Source organism: Morone saxatilis, unplaced genomic scaffold (genome assembly GCF_004916995.1).
Source record: "Morone saxatilis isolate NCDOM2014 unplaced genomic scaffold, NCSU_SB_2.0 Contig16, whole genome shotgun sequence".
Taxonomy (NCBI): Eukaryota; Metazoa; Chordata; class Actinopteri; family Moronidae; genus Morone; species Morone saxatilis.
Window position 1 is genome coordinate 13,276,462 of NW_023339718.1, and position 12,639 is coordinate 13,289,100.

Here is a 12,639-nt window from a genome sequence, read left to right on the forward strand (position 1 = left end):
AAACTAACATATCATAATGAAAACCATGCTTTTGTTGCATGAATGCAATTGTTAATGTGTGTGCACTCGATCAACCTAGGGTGGCAGTGTAAAGACCTTGGTGGTGCACTGAACGCAGCCCATACTGGCTTAAATGAAATGAATCAGTAAGTACTTACTATTAATTAATAAACGTTTTATATGGATTACAGCTGATGAAGCATTTGATGCCATAATCAAATTTCCATTTTGTTTGTTGCTGTTTTGTCTCTGGCAAAGTGTATTGATACATATGGCATACACCATACTTTAAAAAGACATTCGAATCACTTTATTAATGGATACAGTCGGAGTGTATTAACTTGGCAGCATGTACTGGCACCACTATGAGAGACGTATGAAAGAATCTTCCAGTTACTTCCCTAACTGTGTCGACGGGTCAAGCTTTTATACATTTATTTAATAATTGATGCAGTAGGGACAAAAGTTTTGTAACATGGTAGTTTATATTTTCTGTTTGTGTTTCCAGTTTGTTGACAACTGTTCATCATCAAAGAGGAAGTTGATCAGGCCGGAGTAACACTTGACAAGTAAGAGAATCATTTACTCTTGGTGCCATCGTGTTCATTTCTTGTGTCAGATTTCTGCTGTTGCCGTGGTTTGTGTGGTACCAAACATTGTGCTTTGTCTGAATGATGTGTCTGTTGTGGTTTTGTCTGTTTTGGTTTATGTTCAGGTCACATGCCTTTTCTTTTGTCGGGGCAAACTCCAGACCTTTCCTGTTTACTCCTTCCTCTGAATCTGCACGTCATTCTTGTGATTTACACCGATTCGAGGTATATTTCCCCAATGACACTCCTTGTCATGCAGTCATCCCGCGAGTGAGAACTAAATACGACCTTTCCAATTGGAATGAGAGCATTATTATTGTTATACAGTCGACCGTTGATGATGTTCTTGGACTTTCAGGGTGAAGATGAATTTACGATTTGGCTCCTCTGGTTCGTTCCTCATTATCTCTGCTATCTTCTGTTAAGGGATTTATTGAAAACTGAAAAACTTCCATATGTTTTTTATTTTCTGTTGTTTTTTTTGTTTTTTTTTAAAAAATCCCTCCAGGTTTCGTCATAGGTCAAAACGGTTGGTACCCTGAGAGACTGGGACCATGTCACAGCTGGTCAGACAGTGTCTAAAAAATATGGGCCTCAAGGGAGAAGGCCCTGCACACACTTAAAACAAGTACACCAAACATTATACAATGCCTCCATTTATTCTCAAAGCCAGGGCCACACTGCTGTGTCTGCAGCATGTGTGCATCCATCTAGCTTTTTATTTCTGCACCCAAATGTTAGACTGGTTAGAGTAACCACCCTGCCCGCATAGCCGTATAATCTCACATGTGGTTGAAGCAAGGGCTTCATCTATTTCCTTTGTCTGCCAGCAACGAAGCGGTTCCCAGCAAGAATAACAGTGACAAAGATCTGTTCATAGTCACATCGACATTATAACAGCAGCATAATACCAGTTTTCAATTCTGTGATCTGTAAGAATATGTCACAGACTGAACATTGTACCTGTTTCAGATTAAAGAGCTCTCTCATGTTTCTGTGGACAGAATCCAGTGATCTGTTAACAATGCTGTTAATTGCATTGTATTTATTCATGTAGAAAGATAGGGCTGGCAGCAGCAGAGTCGCAGCATAGGATGCTGTGTGGACACCCACAGGTGTGCGAGCCGCAGCAGTTCAGCGAGGCAGCTGTCACACACTGCTCACCGCGTGCCTATTGTGGCAAGGCGGGGTTACTTATTCTTATATCGTCTGTGCTGAGCATAGGCTCAAATTAGAAGATCTTTGGTCCAACATAAGGGAAGCACCATCTTTGTAATTTTTAGACAGGAAATCTGATCAGAGGCCCCCTGATCAGGGCTGCATAGCTGCATGTTGTCTGAGCAGTGTGAGCGATCACAAGAGCCAATCTTAAAACCACCCCAGATGCATTTTCAAACCTGATCTGAGGCAGCCACAAATATATGTCAAACATGTTTGACCAATTTACAGCCCAGCATGCTGTGTACTGTTCCAGAAAGGTGAGCTTGTACGTATCAGGCGAATCAATGTACTTACTCCAAAAGCGACGGTGTCCTGGCGGAGCCAATGACCGTGTTTACAGTGAGGTAAAACGCAGCATGCTCGTCAGTATCCTGTTGCTTATCGGATTTGGTGTCATGTTGCTGCGAGATTAAAGGTCTGATGTCAGAGGAATCAGCGGTTGTATTACGTGTACAACCATCTTTACCAAAATCATGTAGGATAAACAGCAGTGTTTTGCAGCGGATAAATTATGTAAAAAAAATCATGCTATACATGTGATCAAATCTGATCAAAGCTGTGTGTGGTGCCTGGTGTGTGGTGGTGTGTGGTGTGTGTGTGTGTGTGTGTGTGTGTGGTGTGTGTGTGGTGTGTGTGTGTAGGTCCAGTACCTGACGAATATTCCCAGATGACTTTACATTCAACCTACTCCCTTGATTCCTTACATTAACGGACGGAGACTTTAAAAGTACAGTTGTTTTTTTTTTTTCAAACATTTGGGGGGAAAAAAAGGTTCAAGACAGACTGAAATAAAGTCAACCAAACACATTCTTGTTGACCAAGAGTGGGAACAGACCTGTCTGTCAAATCACTTAATTATCTTATTCAACATTTTATTTTTTGTTTTCCTTTGTTTTGAAATAAGACAGGTGATAGAGGTAGCCTGATTATTTTTCTATATAACATTAGAAGTAAACAATTCAGTAAGCACGCTAAAGGCACATAGAGTTGGCCATTACAGTAGTTTAGTAGGTAGTTTATTCATTGAGCGTCAGTCCGCACACATACGTGGGTGCTGCTGTTATTACTCACCAGGCAGGAAGAAAGCTGTGTGGTTACAGCTGCAGCTAATTATTGCACCCTCCTTAAAAATGAGATTATATATTCTATAACCTATTTTTAAAGAAAAGTGTTCTATCCCCCCGGCTTTCGTGCTGAGACACGAAAAGTCTTATAATCGATACTGATAAAAGCAAAATGTGACAAAATGCTATGGTAACAAACAGGTGAATAAATCATGGCGTACATAAAGCATGTCTTATTTGTCACTCGGTCCTCTGAGACTCGAACAAAACAGTGTGGACAAATAAAAAGACTGCAACTTTCCCCAAATTAATTCATAAAACAAATACGATACTTCCATTATGTTTTTGTTTGATCGAGGTTATGTTTAATGGCACCCGACTCGAGAATTTGCACCACCAGCTGTTTATCTTGATGAACCAGCTCCCAATATTTGAATAACAGAAGTGGAATTGAATTTATTTGCATTTCCTTTATTTTCATTTTTCTTTTTAGAATTAAAAAAAAGTAATGATAACAAACATTATAGAGACAAATACAAGGGTTTCATGTAAAAATGAATGTTTTTGTTGTAATTGTACAGGTGCATGCTCTGTGGTTGAAGAGGTGATGCTTCAGGAGGCCTTTGACCTTCCCTCCACACAGATCCTGTCTCTGTATGCTCTGGCCAGTTACCTAGCGACCAGACCCCAACTCACAGTGAGTGAAAAAGTGGCAACGGCAACAATGGGAGGGGTTATGAAAACAAATGAGCCTAGACTATTCTTACACTTGGAAATACAGTACAGTAACTCAGACACTACCCTGAATTTCCTGATACTTGGAGTGCAAAAAATTCTATACATTTTTTTGTATTGATTAGTATGTGAATGTTGCAGTAGAACTAACAAATATGCTTCCATATAAAATACTTACACTTGTTCCTCATTGTGTTCAGGTGTCAGAGGAGCGGGCATTGGGAGCATCACTCCTCATCTGTGGGATGATGCAAGACAACACTGTTGGCCTCAGCGCTCAGCTACTTGGCAATGCTCTCCTAGGTTTGCATTTGACTTTCTTCCTCCGCAGTGTTGGATTTGTTTTTACTGTGATTGATTCATCCAGTGTTATTTCATTTGGCTGCTTGCCTCATTTATTCTCCTGCTCCTTTTTCCCCCAACCAGGTAAGGTGGAGATGCTAAAGGGCATACATGCCGTCTTCAAAAGGATGCCTCTCTTCTGGGGTCATGGGTATCTGGGCCGAGCGCTGGCTGTCATGGAGAGAGCTGCCTCTGGTGATGTGAAGCTGTCCAAAGACACAGTAAGAACAGAGACATTCAAAGGGAGTGTGTGCGCATCTTACACCAAAAAGAAAGACAACTTTCTCTCATTTACATGTTATATTTTGTTTATCACATGTAGAGGTGTACAGACAACTGTTAAAAAGTCCAGTCTTCATGTGTATTATGAACACAACCCAGGTGATTACCGGATACACTATTAGGTACCCCTGTAAAATCTAATGCAATCCAATATAACTGCCATAAATTCTGTCTCTACAAAGATAATGAAATTCAGTTTCGATTTACACATTCAAAGAGGTGTTAATTCAACTATATTTTTATTATTGAGGTGGTGTTTTGCAGTGGTACTATGCTTGTTATTATATCATGGTATATAACAATAGACAACACAATAAAGGGCGGAAATGCCTCGATTGGCGACGATATTGACCTTATTAAGCAGACCAGGTGTCCCCATTACATATGTTAGCTTCCTCATTAGTGTCATCATTAACTTAATTGTTTCTGCCTACAGTTACGATCATTTGGTCACAGAGAGCTGGCGAGTCAATATTTAGCACCACAGCAATCCTTGGCTTCATGTTATCTAACAGAAACAGAAGTTGTTCTTCTTCATTGATTGCTCATTTCTGGTTAGCAGGTTCCTGCACTTGGCCACTTTATTATTGACAAATCAATTTACAATGTGGGCACGCACAGTACTTCTTGCAGCATATCGTACAGACAGAAAAAAATAATACAGCAAAAAACAGTGCACAGTACTACACAGCATTGATCATACAAGCACAAGATATAGAACTCTAACAAACACACTGTGCCAGACAGCGTTACTCCCTGCAACCACTTTTATTATCGATCTAATCCAGTGACTGTGAGTTTGACATCACACAAACATATTTTTCCCATAGACTGCTGCTGTAAGATTAATCTGGATAAAATTTTCTTTCAAACTGCATTCTGTGTTAAAAATGAAAGTCTGTTGAGCAAGGCTCCGAGTTACACAACAGAATTATTAAAAACACATTACACACACCCGGAGTAGAGGCTGTTGTTACTTTCCAGGTGGAGTGTGTGACACAGACAGTCTTCATCTCCTGAGATTGAACACACACGCTGTCATATTGTTGTTATTTTTACATATATGCACGAACACACAGTCGGGTGTAGTGCCTCAAATCCGGCCTGTGCTGTCCAGTTCAATAGTTCACCTTTGTCCACGTCTAATGAGATTTTGAAGAGCCTGGAGCACCGAGGATGTCTCTGAGAATCACTGCAACAGGAACTAAATGGCTTGTGTCAGACAGCAGCGCAGCAATAATGTAGACAGAGCAGATAACACCGTAGCACAGAGAGGAAATATTACGTGTGAAACGAAAGTGCTGGTGACTGCTGCCTCAGGTCACAGTTAATCTTACCTCTTCCTAAGATTAAGAGGTGAGTTGTCAAGTGAGGTGTTCAGCCTCTTTCATCACGTCGTGCCCGTTCTGTAATCTTTAAAAGAGAAACTGCATTAAAAAGTTATTAAATATACATAACAAATGAAGACATTTCATGTAGTAACAGCTGTTTCATAACTGCACTTTATATTGATTTTGCAAACATACTAAGAATAATAATCTTTCTGCATACTTAACATTCATTCTCATTATTCTTCAGCTGGACTACGTGAGTGACTTGCTGCAAGAACTGTCTTCCACCTCAGACACTGACTCATCCGGAGAGGAGTCAGCAGGTGAAGAGGACAAGAAAGGAGACGCCATAGATGAAGATGATCAGGCCGAGCAGGCTAAGCTGCCTCAATATGCCAGCAGGTTCAAGGTGGGTGTTTGTTGCGTACGGCAGGTGTGCTTTTGTTTAGCATCTCGATTTAAATAAAAGTTTTCTTGGTCAGGGCGAGCCTTTATCAGAACCAAAGCTTAATGTTTTTCATAGACTGTGACTCCACATAATCCATCTCTTATGTCGTGTATAACAAATGTTTTCAGTCAAACTCGAGCTTGAAGCTTTCAAAATGTATTGAATAGTTCACTGGTTTTGAGGGTTTCACCCACGTCATTTAAATGAAGCGATGAGGTCACTTTTTGTTTCCGTGCTTCTTCAGGAACTGAGAAGCCAGCTGGAGTCTCAGGGCAGAGTGGACTCTGCCTCCTTGCAGGCTTTAGTGACCTCTCTGGCCCAGCAGAACCTGGCAGCTGCGGAGAAATCTGACTTGGAGCAGTACGAGAGCCGGGTACAGGCCTGGGAGGCCGAGAGGAGGCAGCTGATCAAGAGAGAGAAAGAGATGAGGGAGAAGGCCGAGCAGGAGAAACAGGAGCGCTTAGCTGCCAAGGCTGCAGCCCAGCAGGCATAGAGACTCTCACGATGCAGCTGAATCAAGATCACTGAACTTTCCAATGAGTACGTACATTACAATTGTTTATACGTAGATTATAACAGGAGTTTTGTCCCTAAAATTGGGAAATGGCAACATTGTCAACATTACATCTTCTTTTGTCATTAATTATTTTCATATTTGTCAATTATTGTGTGCTTATGTGATTGTTCTGTTTTTATAGAATAAAATGGGGCGAATATACATATATTGTCAAAACAAAATAGATTTTTATTCTGATTTGTGTCAAATATTCTGTCACATTTATTGTCTGTCTGTCTGTTGTGGGCTGTGGGATGATATCATTACTGGAACATAAGCACGCATCAATTGTTAAGCCTGATGGTCGGGTGACCTCATGTAAGCAAAAAGAAGGGAAAGCTGGGGAAAGATCACATCCTCCCACTCCTTTTCCTCTTAGCCTGCAGCTGTGTGTGTGTGTGTGTGTGTGTGTGTGTGTGTCTGTGTGTGTGTTTTCTGTGTTTGTGTCTTTCAAAAGCATTTTTGGAGGTTTTCTCACAGGGGATTGAAAGGGGTATTGCACAGAGGAATTTGCTGATAGCCAATCTAGAGTGAACCAAATTCTTTGCATGAAATGAATGTATGACCAGAAACCTTTCCATGAACAAAGGAAAACATAACTGGATAAATTATCATGCAGTGTAGATCGTGATAACTGTAAGAATAGACACAAAGTGCGAAAAGTGAATATATCAACGTGAGAGCAGCATCAGCTAATACTCGAACAACACATGTTAAGTGAAGCCTGGCTTGTTTTCACTGCGCAGAAAGATAAGATAATAGATCTTTAGGGACGAAAATTCTGTTGTGGTAGTGCACATAATGCATTCATTCCACATTATGTTGCAGCTATTCAGTATTCAGAGCATGATCTTGGGAAAACAGCCTGGTATGCAGTCCAGGATGAATGAGCAGCACAAAATGCTTAAAACAAGCACCATTGTGATGCCGAGGCTCCTTAACGACTGCTGTTGTGAAAACAGCTCTTCACTCACAGTCAGTGTTTTCTTATTTAAGCATTATTAACGTAATTTAGCTGCGGGAAAAATATCATAACTGATATTTAGTCCTTCCTGGGTTAGGTGGTGTCAATTATATCCACCTCCTGAAATCCACTTAGAGCAGTTTGTAATTACAAACTTAAACTAGTTTGAACTGTTTACTACTTTAATCTGACCTGACACTGGATTAAAATGCTGTTCCATAACAATGTAAACTGGCCATATTTTTAAATTGCATTTCACAAAACTAAATTACTTAATGACCAAAAAACATCTTTTTTTTCCGGTTTCATTGACAAGAAAAAATACAGAATATTAACAACCTTATCTCGTAATTGCATATCAGTTAGTGGAGTCTTCTTTATTATTTTATTCTTTCATTGATAGTGGTTTATGACATCAAAGGATAGTATTGATTCCTGGACTGTTTATTCTGCCATTTGCTAATTTACACCATTCTAGCTGCATTAGTAACAGTAAGTGTTAGGTTGAAGCTCAGGAGAAGGCTACATATGCATTGCTAAAGTGTAATTACCATAAAGAAAAGTGGCACTATCTTCTCAATCTCAATCAGACCATTATTATATGTGACGCTTATCTCCCTCTGATAAAGCCATGGCCGTGTAAAAGCAGTGGACAGTGAATTAGCTCTAATCAGCAATAAAAATGGGTCATTCAACATTCTCCGTCAGCTTCTGATCATCAAACTCAGTTTAAATTCACTGGTTTAGAAGTAACACAAGTGCTTAGATCTTTTGCTGTTGTCAGAGGAGGTTTTTTAAACGACATTTCAGGCGTTTGTCAGACAGGTGTGCTAACACTGGAAAGTCAGGAAATTTGACATCCATATCTCCGGTTATGTGATGCCCAGAGCCTTTTAAGTGTTTAAAAAGACCTGTGAGTGTTTTCGGAGAGGGGGGGAGGAACGGTCTGTAGGGGAACTGTGTCATGGACTATTTGAGATATGTAAATATTACAGAATCTGCAAGAGCAAAGTGGATGCATTAGACGTTCAGCCTGGATACAGAACAGCTGCTACTGTACAAACCATCTATCTCTACCAGGAAACCTTATTTGAAGAATAGAGACATTTCAGCCGATAACAGAATTTACAATAAAGCCAGCACATCCTCATCTAATCTTTAAGGTTTAGTACGTACCATCCGCTCTGAACAGTACCTTCTACTAAATGCTTTATTCTCACATTTTTAACTACTTAATTACAGAGTTTTTATCTTCCCATGGCTGCAGTTTATGCTTGTCATTTAAATACGAACTATGTGGTGTTTTTTCCTTTGAACTTAAGTCAGCAAGATTCAGTTCCTATCTTTGATTTGTAAGTGTGAATAATATCTGAAATAGGAGACTGTCTGTCCTGTTCTGTAAAGCTGATTACAGGATACGATGCTGCTGGTTGTGTTGCTCTTGGCCAGAGTCTCCCAAGAAACATGTTTATTAATCTTTCATTATTCATCAAGGTCAGCGGCTTCATATTTAACATTTTAAAGAGATAAGTGAAAACAAATAATGTTTAATTTATCCGTCTGTTTGCTTTGAGGGTATGTGTGGCTTTTATGTGACCTGACATCTGTGAATTGCTCACATATTAAACAGTAATAAATTAGACAGATGTGCAGCGGTAATTAGAAATTGGATTTATTTGCCGTTTGATTCATTTGCCTGTCATTTTGTCATTATCAGCTGACATACATAACCTTTTCAAGCTATTAAAATGTTTGCATCAATACTTCAATCAAAAACATTTGCTACAAAATATCAACTTATTAAACTTAAACCTCAGATAGTTAAGATTTTGTGCTGGCAAAAGCTTTTATAGATGTTTCTAATGGCCTCACTTAAAGAACCTGCCGTCACAGAGAAGGGCAAGACGCAATGAATGGTACACACGGGTATGAAGGTGCACACATTCAAACAACCTTTTCCTTCAGTTCATAGTGTTGCTATCAGTTGTACGCATGAGGAGTGACATAAGTAACTGAAAACTTTAAAAAGAGAGCTTGAACACCTCCACACACCTGACCAATTGCTGTGAGCAAAAAGATAAAGATAAACTGCAGAGTTATTATATTCTATGCAATTTGTGATATTTTTTGGCACTTGCTGTTAATTAATTTGTATGTATGCAACTGGATTTTTGTTGTTCTTCTACAAACAAAGACACTTTTTCCAAAGGTTTAAAGAGCAAAAACTGTTGTCTGGGGATTAAAACTTTTGAAGGCTCCCATGCCTGAAGAATGGTCTGATATTCAACTATCACCATTACAGAATGTGCGCTGTATAACCGATGGCTCTTGTACAAACATGACCCTGCTATTTATTAGGATATTTGATGCTGTGATACTGATAACCATTTCCAGTATCTCTCTCAACCTCTGACCACTCAATGCCACATCAACATTTTATCAACCAAGCTTTGTGAAAGAGTATTGACCCGACACATGTCTGACATATCACAGCTGTCCCACCAGTCTGATGACCACGAAGCAGAATGAAAGGAAAAATACACCCACCCAACACAATCCTCATTTCCATCGCATTGAATGATAGGAGCATGTGGGAATTGTGTAGGAGAAATTGTCAGTTTTATTGGTAAAGGTTAAACAACCACATAAAGATAAGACAAGTGTTTACAAGAGGACGATGTATCAAATGTGATTGTTTAGAAATAAAAGAGAAATTATCTTTTTAATTATCTTTTAGCGGTACAATTCACGGTTAAGCAGCCAATAAGGTTAAATATGAATCAATTTAATTGGTTCAGCACATTTTATCTTCTACAATGGTCCTTTGAATCATGATCTAAGAAATGTTTTACCATATTGTCTTAGTTTATTCTAACATTGACAAAGGATTTTTCTGTAAAGGGTTTTCATGCAGATGCAAATGCACTTGAGGTGGCACAAATTGACGCAAATACGCTTCTGCATAAGTTGAAAATCTTTCAAATGGAGAGTAAAAAATAGTGCTTATCCCAGGGCTTTATGAATCTGCTTCATAAACATACAGAGACGTGAGGAAAAGGTTTGAGAGGCTGGAGGGAAATAAGGTGAGTTCAGAGACTGAGCCAGACACAAACAATTCTCTGCTGGTTGCAACCGGTCTGGCCAAGAAATAGTGTTTTGTTGCTTAATGAGTTAAATGGGTTTTGTTACCTCTAGCTGTTTACTCTTGGTACCAGTCTTTATGTAAAGCTCAGCTAATCGGCTGCTGGCTCCAGCTACATATTTACCATGGAAACATGAATATGTGAAACGTGATAGGGTGACCTTCTAGTGGATGAAATGCAGTTAAGTGCCCTCCAGGGTGCTAATCCTAACCCTGATTTAGCTGTTTCACCCATTGATTATATAAAGATGGACAACCTGACAGCTCTCCAAAAGAGAAGCCAAAATATCTCCCCCTGGTGGCTGACTGCAGTATAGGTCACAAAGCCCACTGCCTCCAGATGGGACATGGGGCCACACAAAAAATCAATTTGGACTTTATTTTTGTACAGTGGAAGGACAGCCCAGGTGGACGGGGTTGTTGTCCATTGAGAACACTCTGCCTGCAGGCTTGGGTTTTTAAATTTGAAAGTTTAGAGAGAGTTTGGATGTGTTATTTCTGGTCTGGGTAGATTTGGTTAGATACATCCGTTATGCCGATCTCACTGAGCATAACAACGCCCGCAGTGCAGCAAATCAGATGTAAAACTGTTTGAACTGTGGCACCAAAGTTTGACATGTGATGGCCAGCAGTGAAAACAGAAACACTTTGCTCTTTTTTGAAGATTATTCACCCGGCCGGGCATCTGATTAAACATGCATTTGTTTGTTTGGTCATTTTTTAGTCATATCTAATCTTTGAAAACTCCTTGAAAATATAGATTCACTGTATCATGGACCACTGTAAATATGACTGTTTAACGATCTGTCCACTAAAAATCCATTAATGTCAACATTCTGTTGGAAGAGGAAAGTTCACCCTCGAGGCTGCTCCGAGGCTTGTGGGATTACAGAGCCTTGCCGCAGCTTCAAAAAAGCTTGCTTCATTCAAGTCAATAATGCAAAGAACACTATAATGCCACTTTTGCCTCTTAATATCCACTTTACACAATCACTTTGCGAGCTATGACTCACATCATAGAACAAGTCAAACAGCGACATTTGGAAAGTTGCTTTAAAAGTTTAATTAATCAAACGTTTCATTTCTTTGGAAAATAACATTCACTGCAAGTGCTGTTGTAAGTGCATACCATCGTTATAGACATTATTTGGTATCATTAAACAGGAGAGACACTCTAAGTATAACATTAGGGACATTTTTACTTAGTAATCTACATGACCAGACGACCCTTGATGCCCCATTAGAGCACAATGGGGGAAAAAAAGGAAGCATGCAGGATGTTGTATTCCCTGATGATGCATAAATTAAAGGTACAAATGGTGTTGCCAGAGCGGCCAAACCGGAAACAAATGAACCACCAACACTGCCTCTTCTAATCAGCTCATTTATATTCCAACTACTGGAGGTTTGCTGAATTAGTTTTGGACACACTGGATGCTGTATATGAACTCCTGCTGTGTCAACTCATTCAAAATGCAAAAAAAGAAAAAAACAAAAAAAAAAAAAAAAAAAAAAAAAAACAATGGTAACTGCAATTGGGAACACAGCACCATTCAGATCACTTGTGTCAGTAAGAGAGACGCCATTTTGTTGTTGAACACTCAGTTTGTTACGGCAGATCCATTACCAAGCAAATGTTGATCTACTTACCCTTGGTTGCCTAGCATTATCGTGCGTAGGTATATCCTTTAGTATAGGTTAATTGTGAGTGTTGGTATGTTAATATTGTTTTTTCTGCCCAGTGGTACTATTAATTTCAACTATCCATTATACTAGCTGCCTAAGCTAATGTGTTACTAATGGTTATATTATAAGTTAGCTAACTGTTTAGTTTTACTGTTGGCTAACTGTTCAATGTTATGTATTTTACTCCTTATTGAGGACCAGGGCTGTCAGTGTGTTTGTAGGGGAGGCCAAAAAAAAAAAAAAAAGGGGGCGGGGGGGGCACCAGTGGGCCAGAAGTT

At 39.5% G+C, this 12,639-nt stretch overlaps 1 protein-coding gene across 1 annotated transcript in view; it reads left to right on the forward strand.

Annotated features, from left to right (window-relative positions):
* Positions 1-6,733, forward strand: part of mrps27 (mitochondrial ribosomal protein S27) — a 10,351-nt gene extending 3,618 nt beyond the window's left edge. Inside the window, 6 exon segments of the mRNA XM_035659124.1 lie at positions 2,467-2,538; positions 3,457-3,572; positions 3,811-3,913; positions 4,037-4,173; positions 5,813-5,974; positions 6,258-6,733. Coding sequence (XP_035515017.1) covers positions 2,467-2,538; positions 3,457-3,572; positions 3,811-3,913; positions 4,037-4,173; positions 5,813-5,974; positions 6,258-6,506 — 839 coding nt within the window. The 3' untranslated portion in view covers positions 6,507-6,733.
* Positions 6,734-12,639: the final 5,906 nt, after the last annotated feature.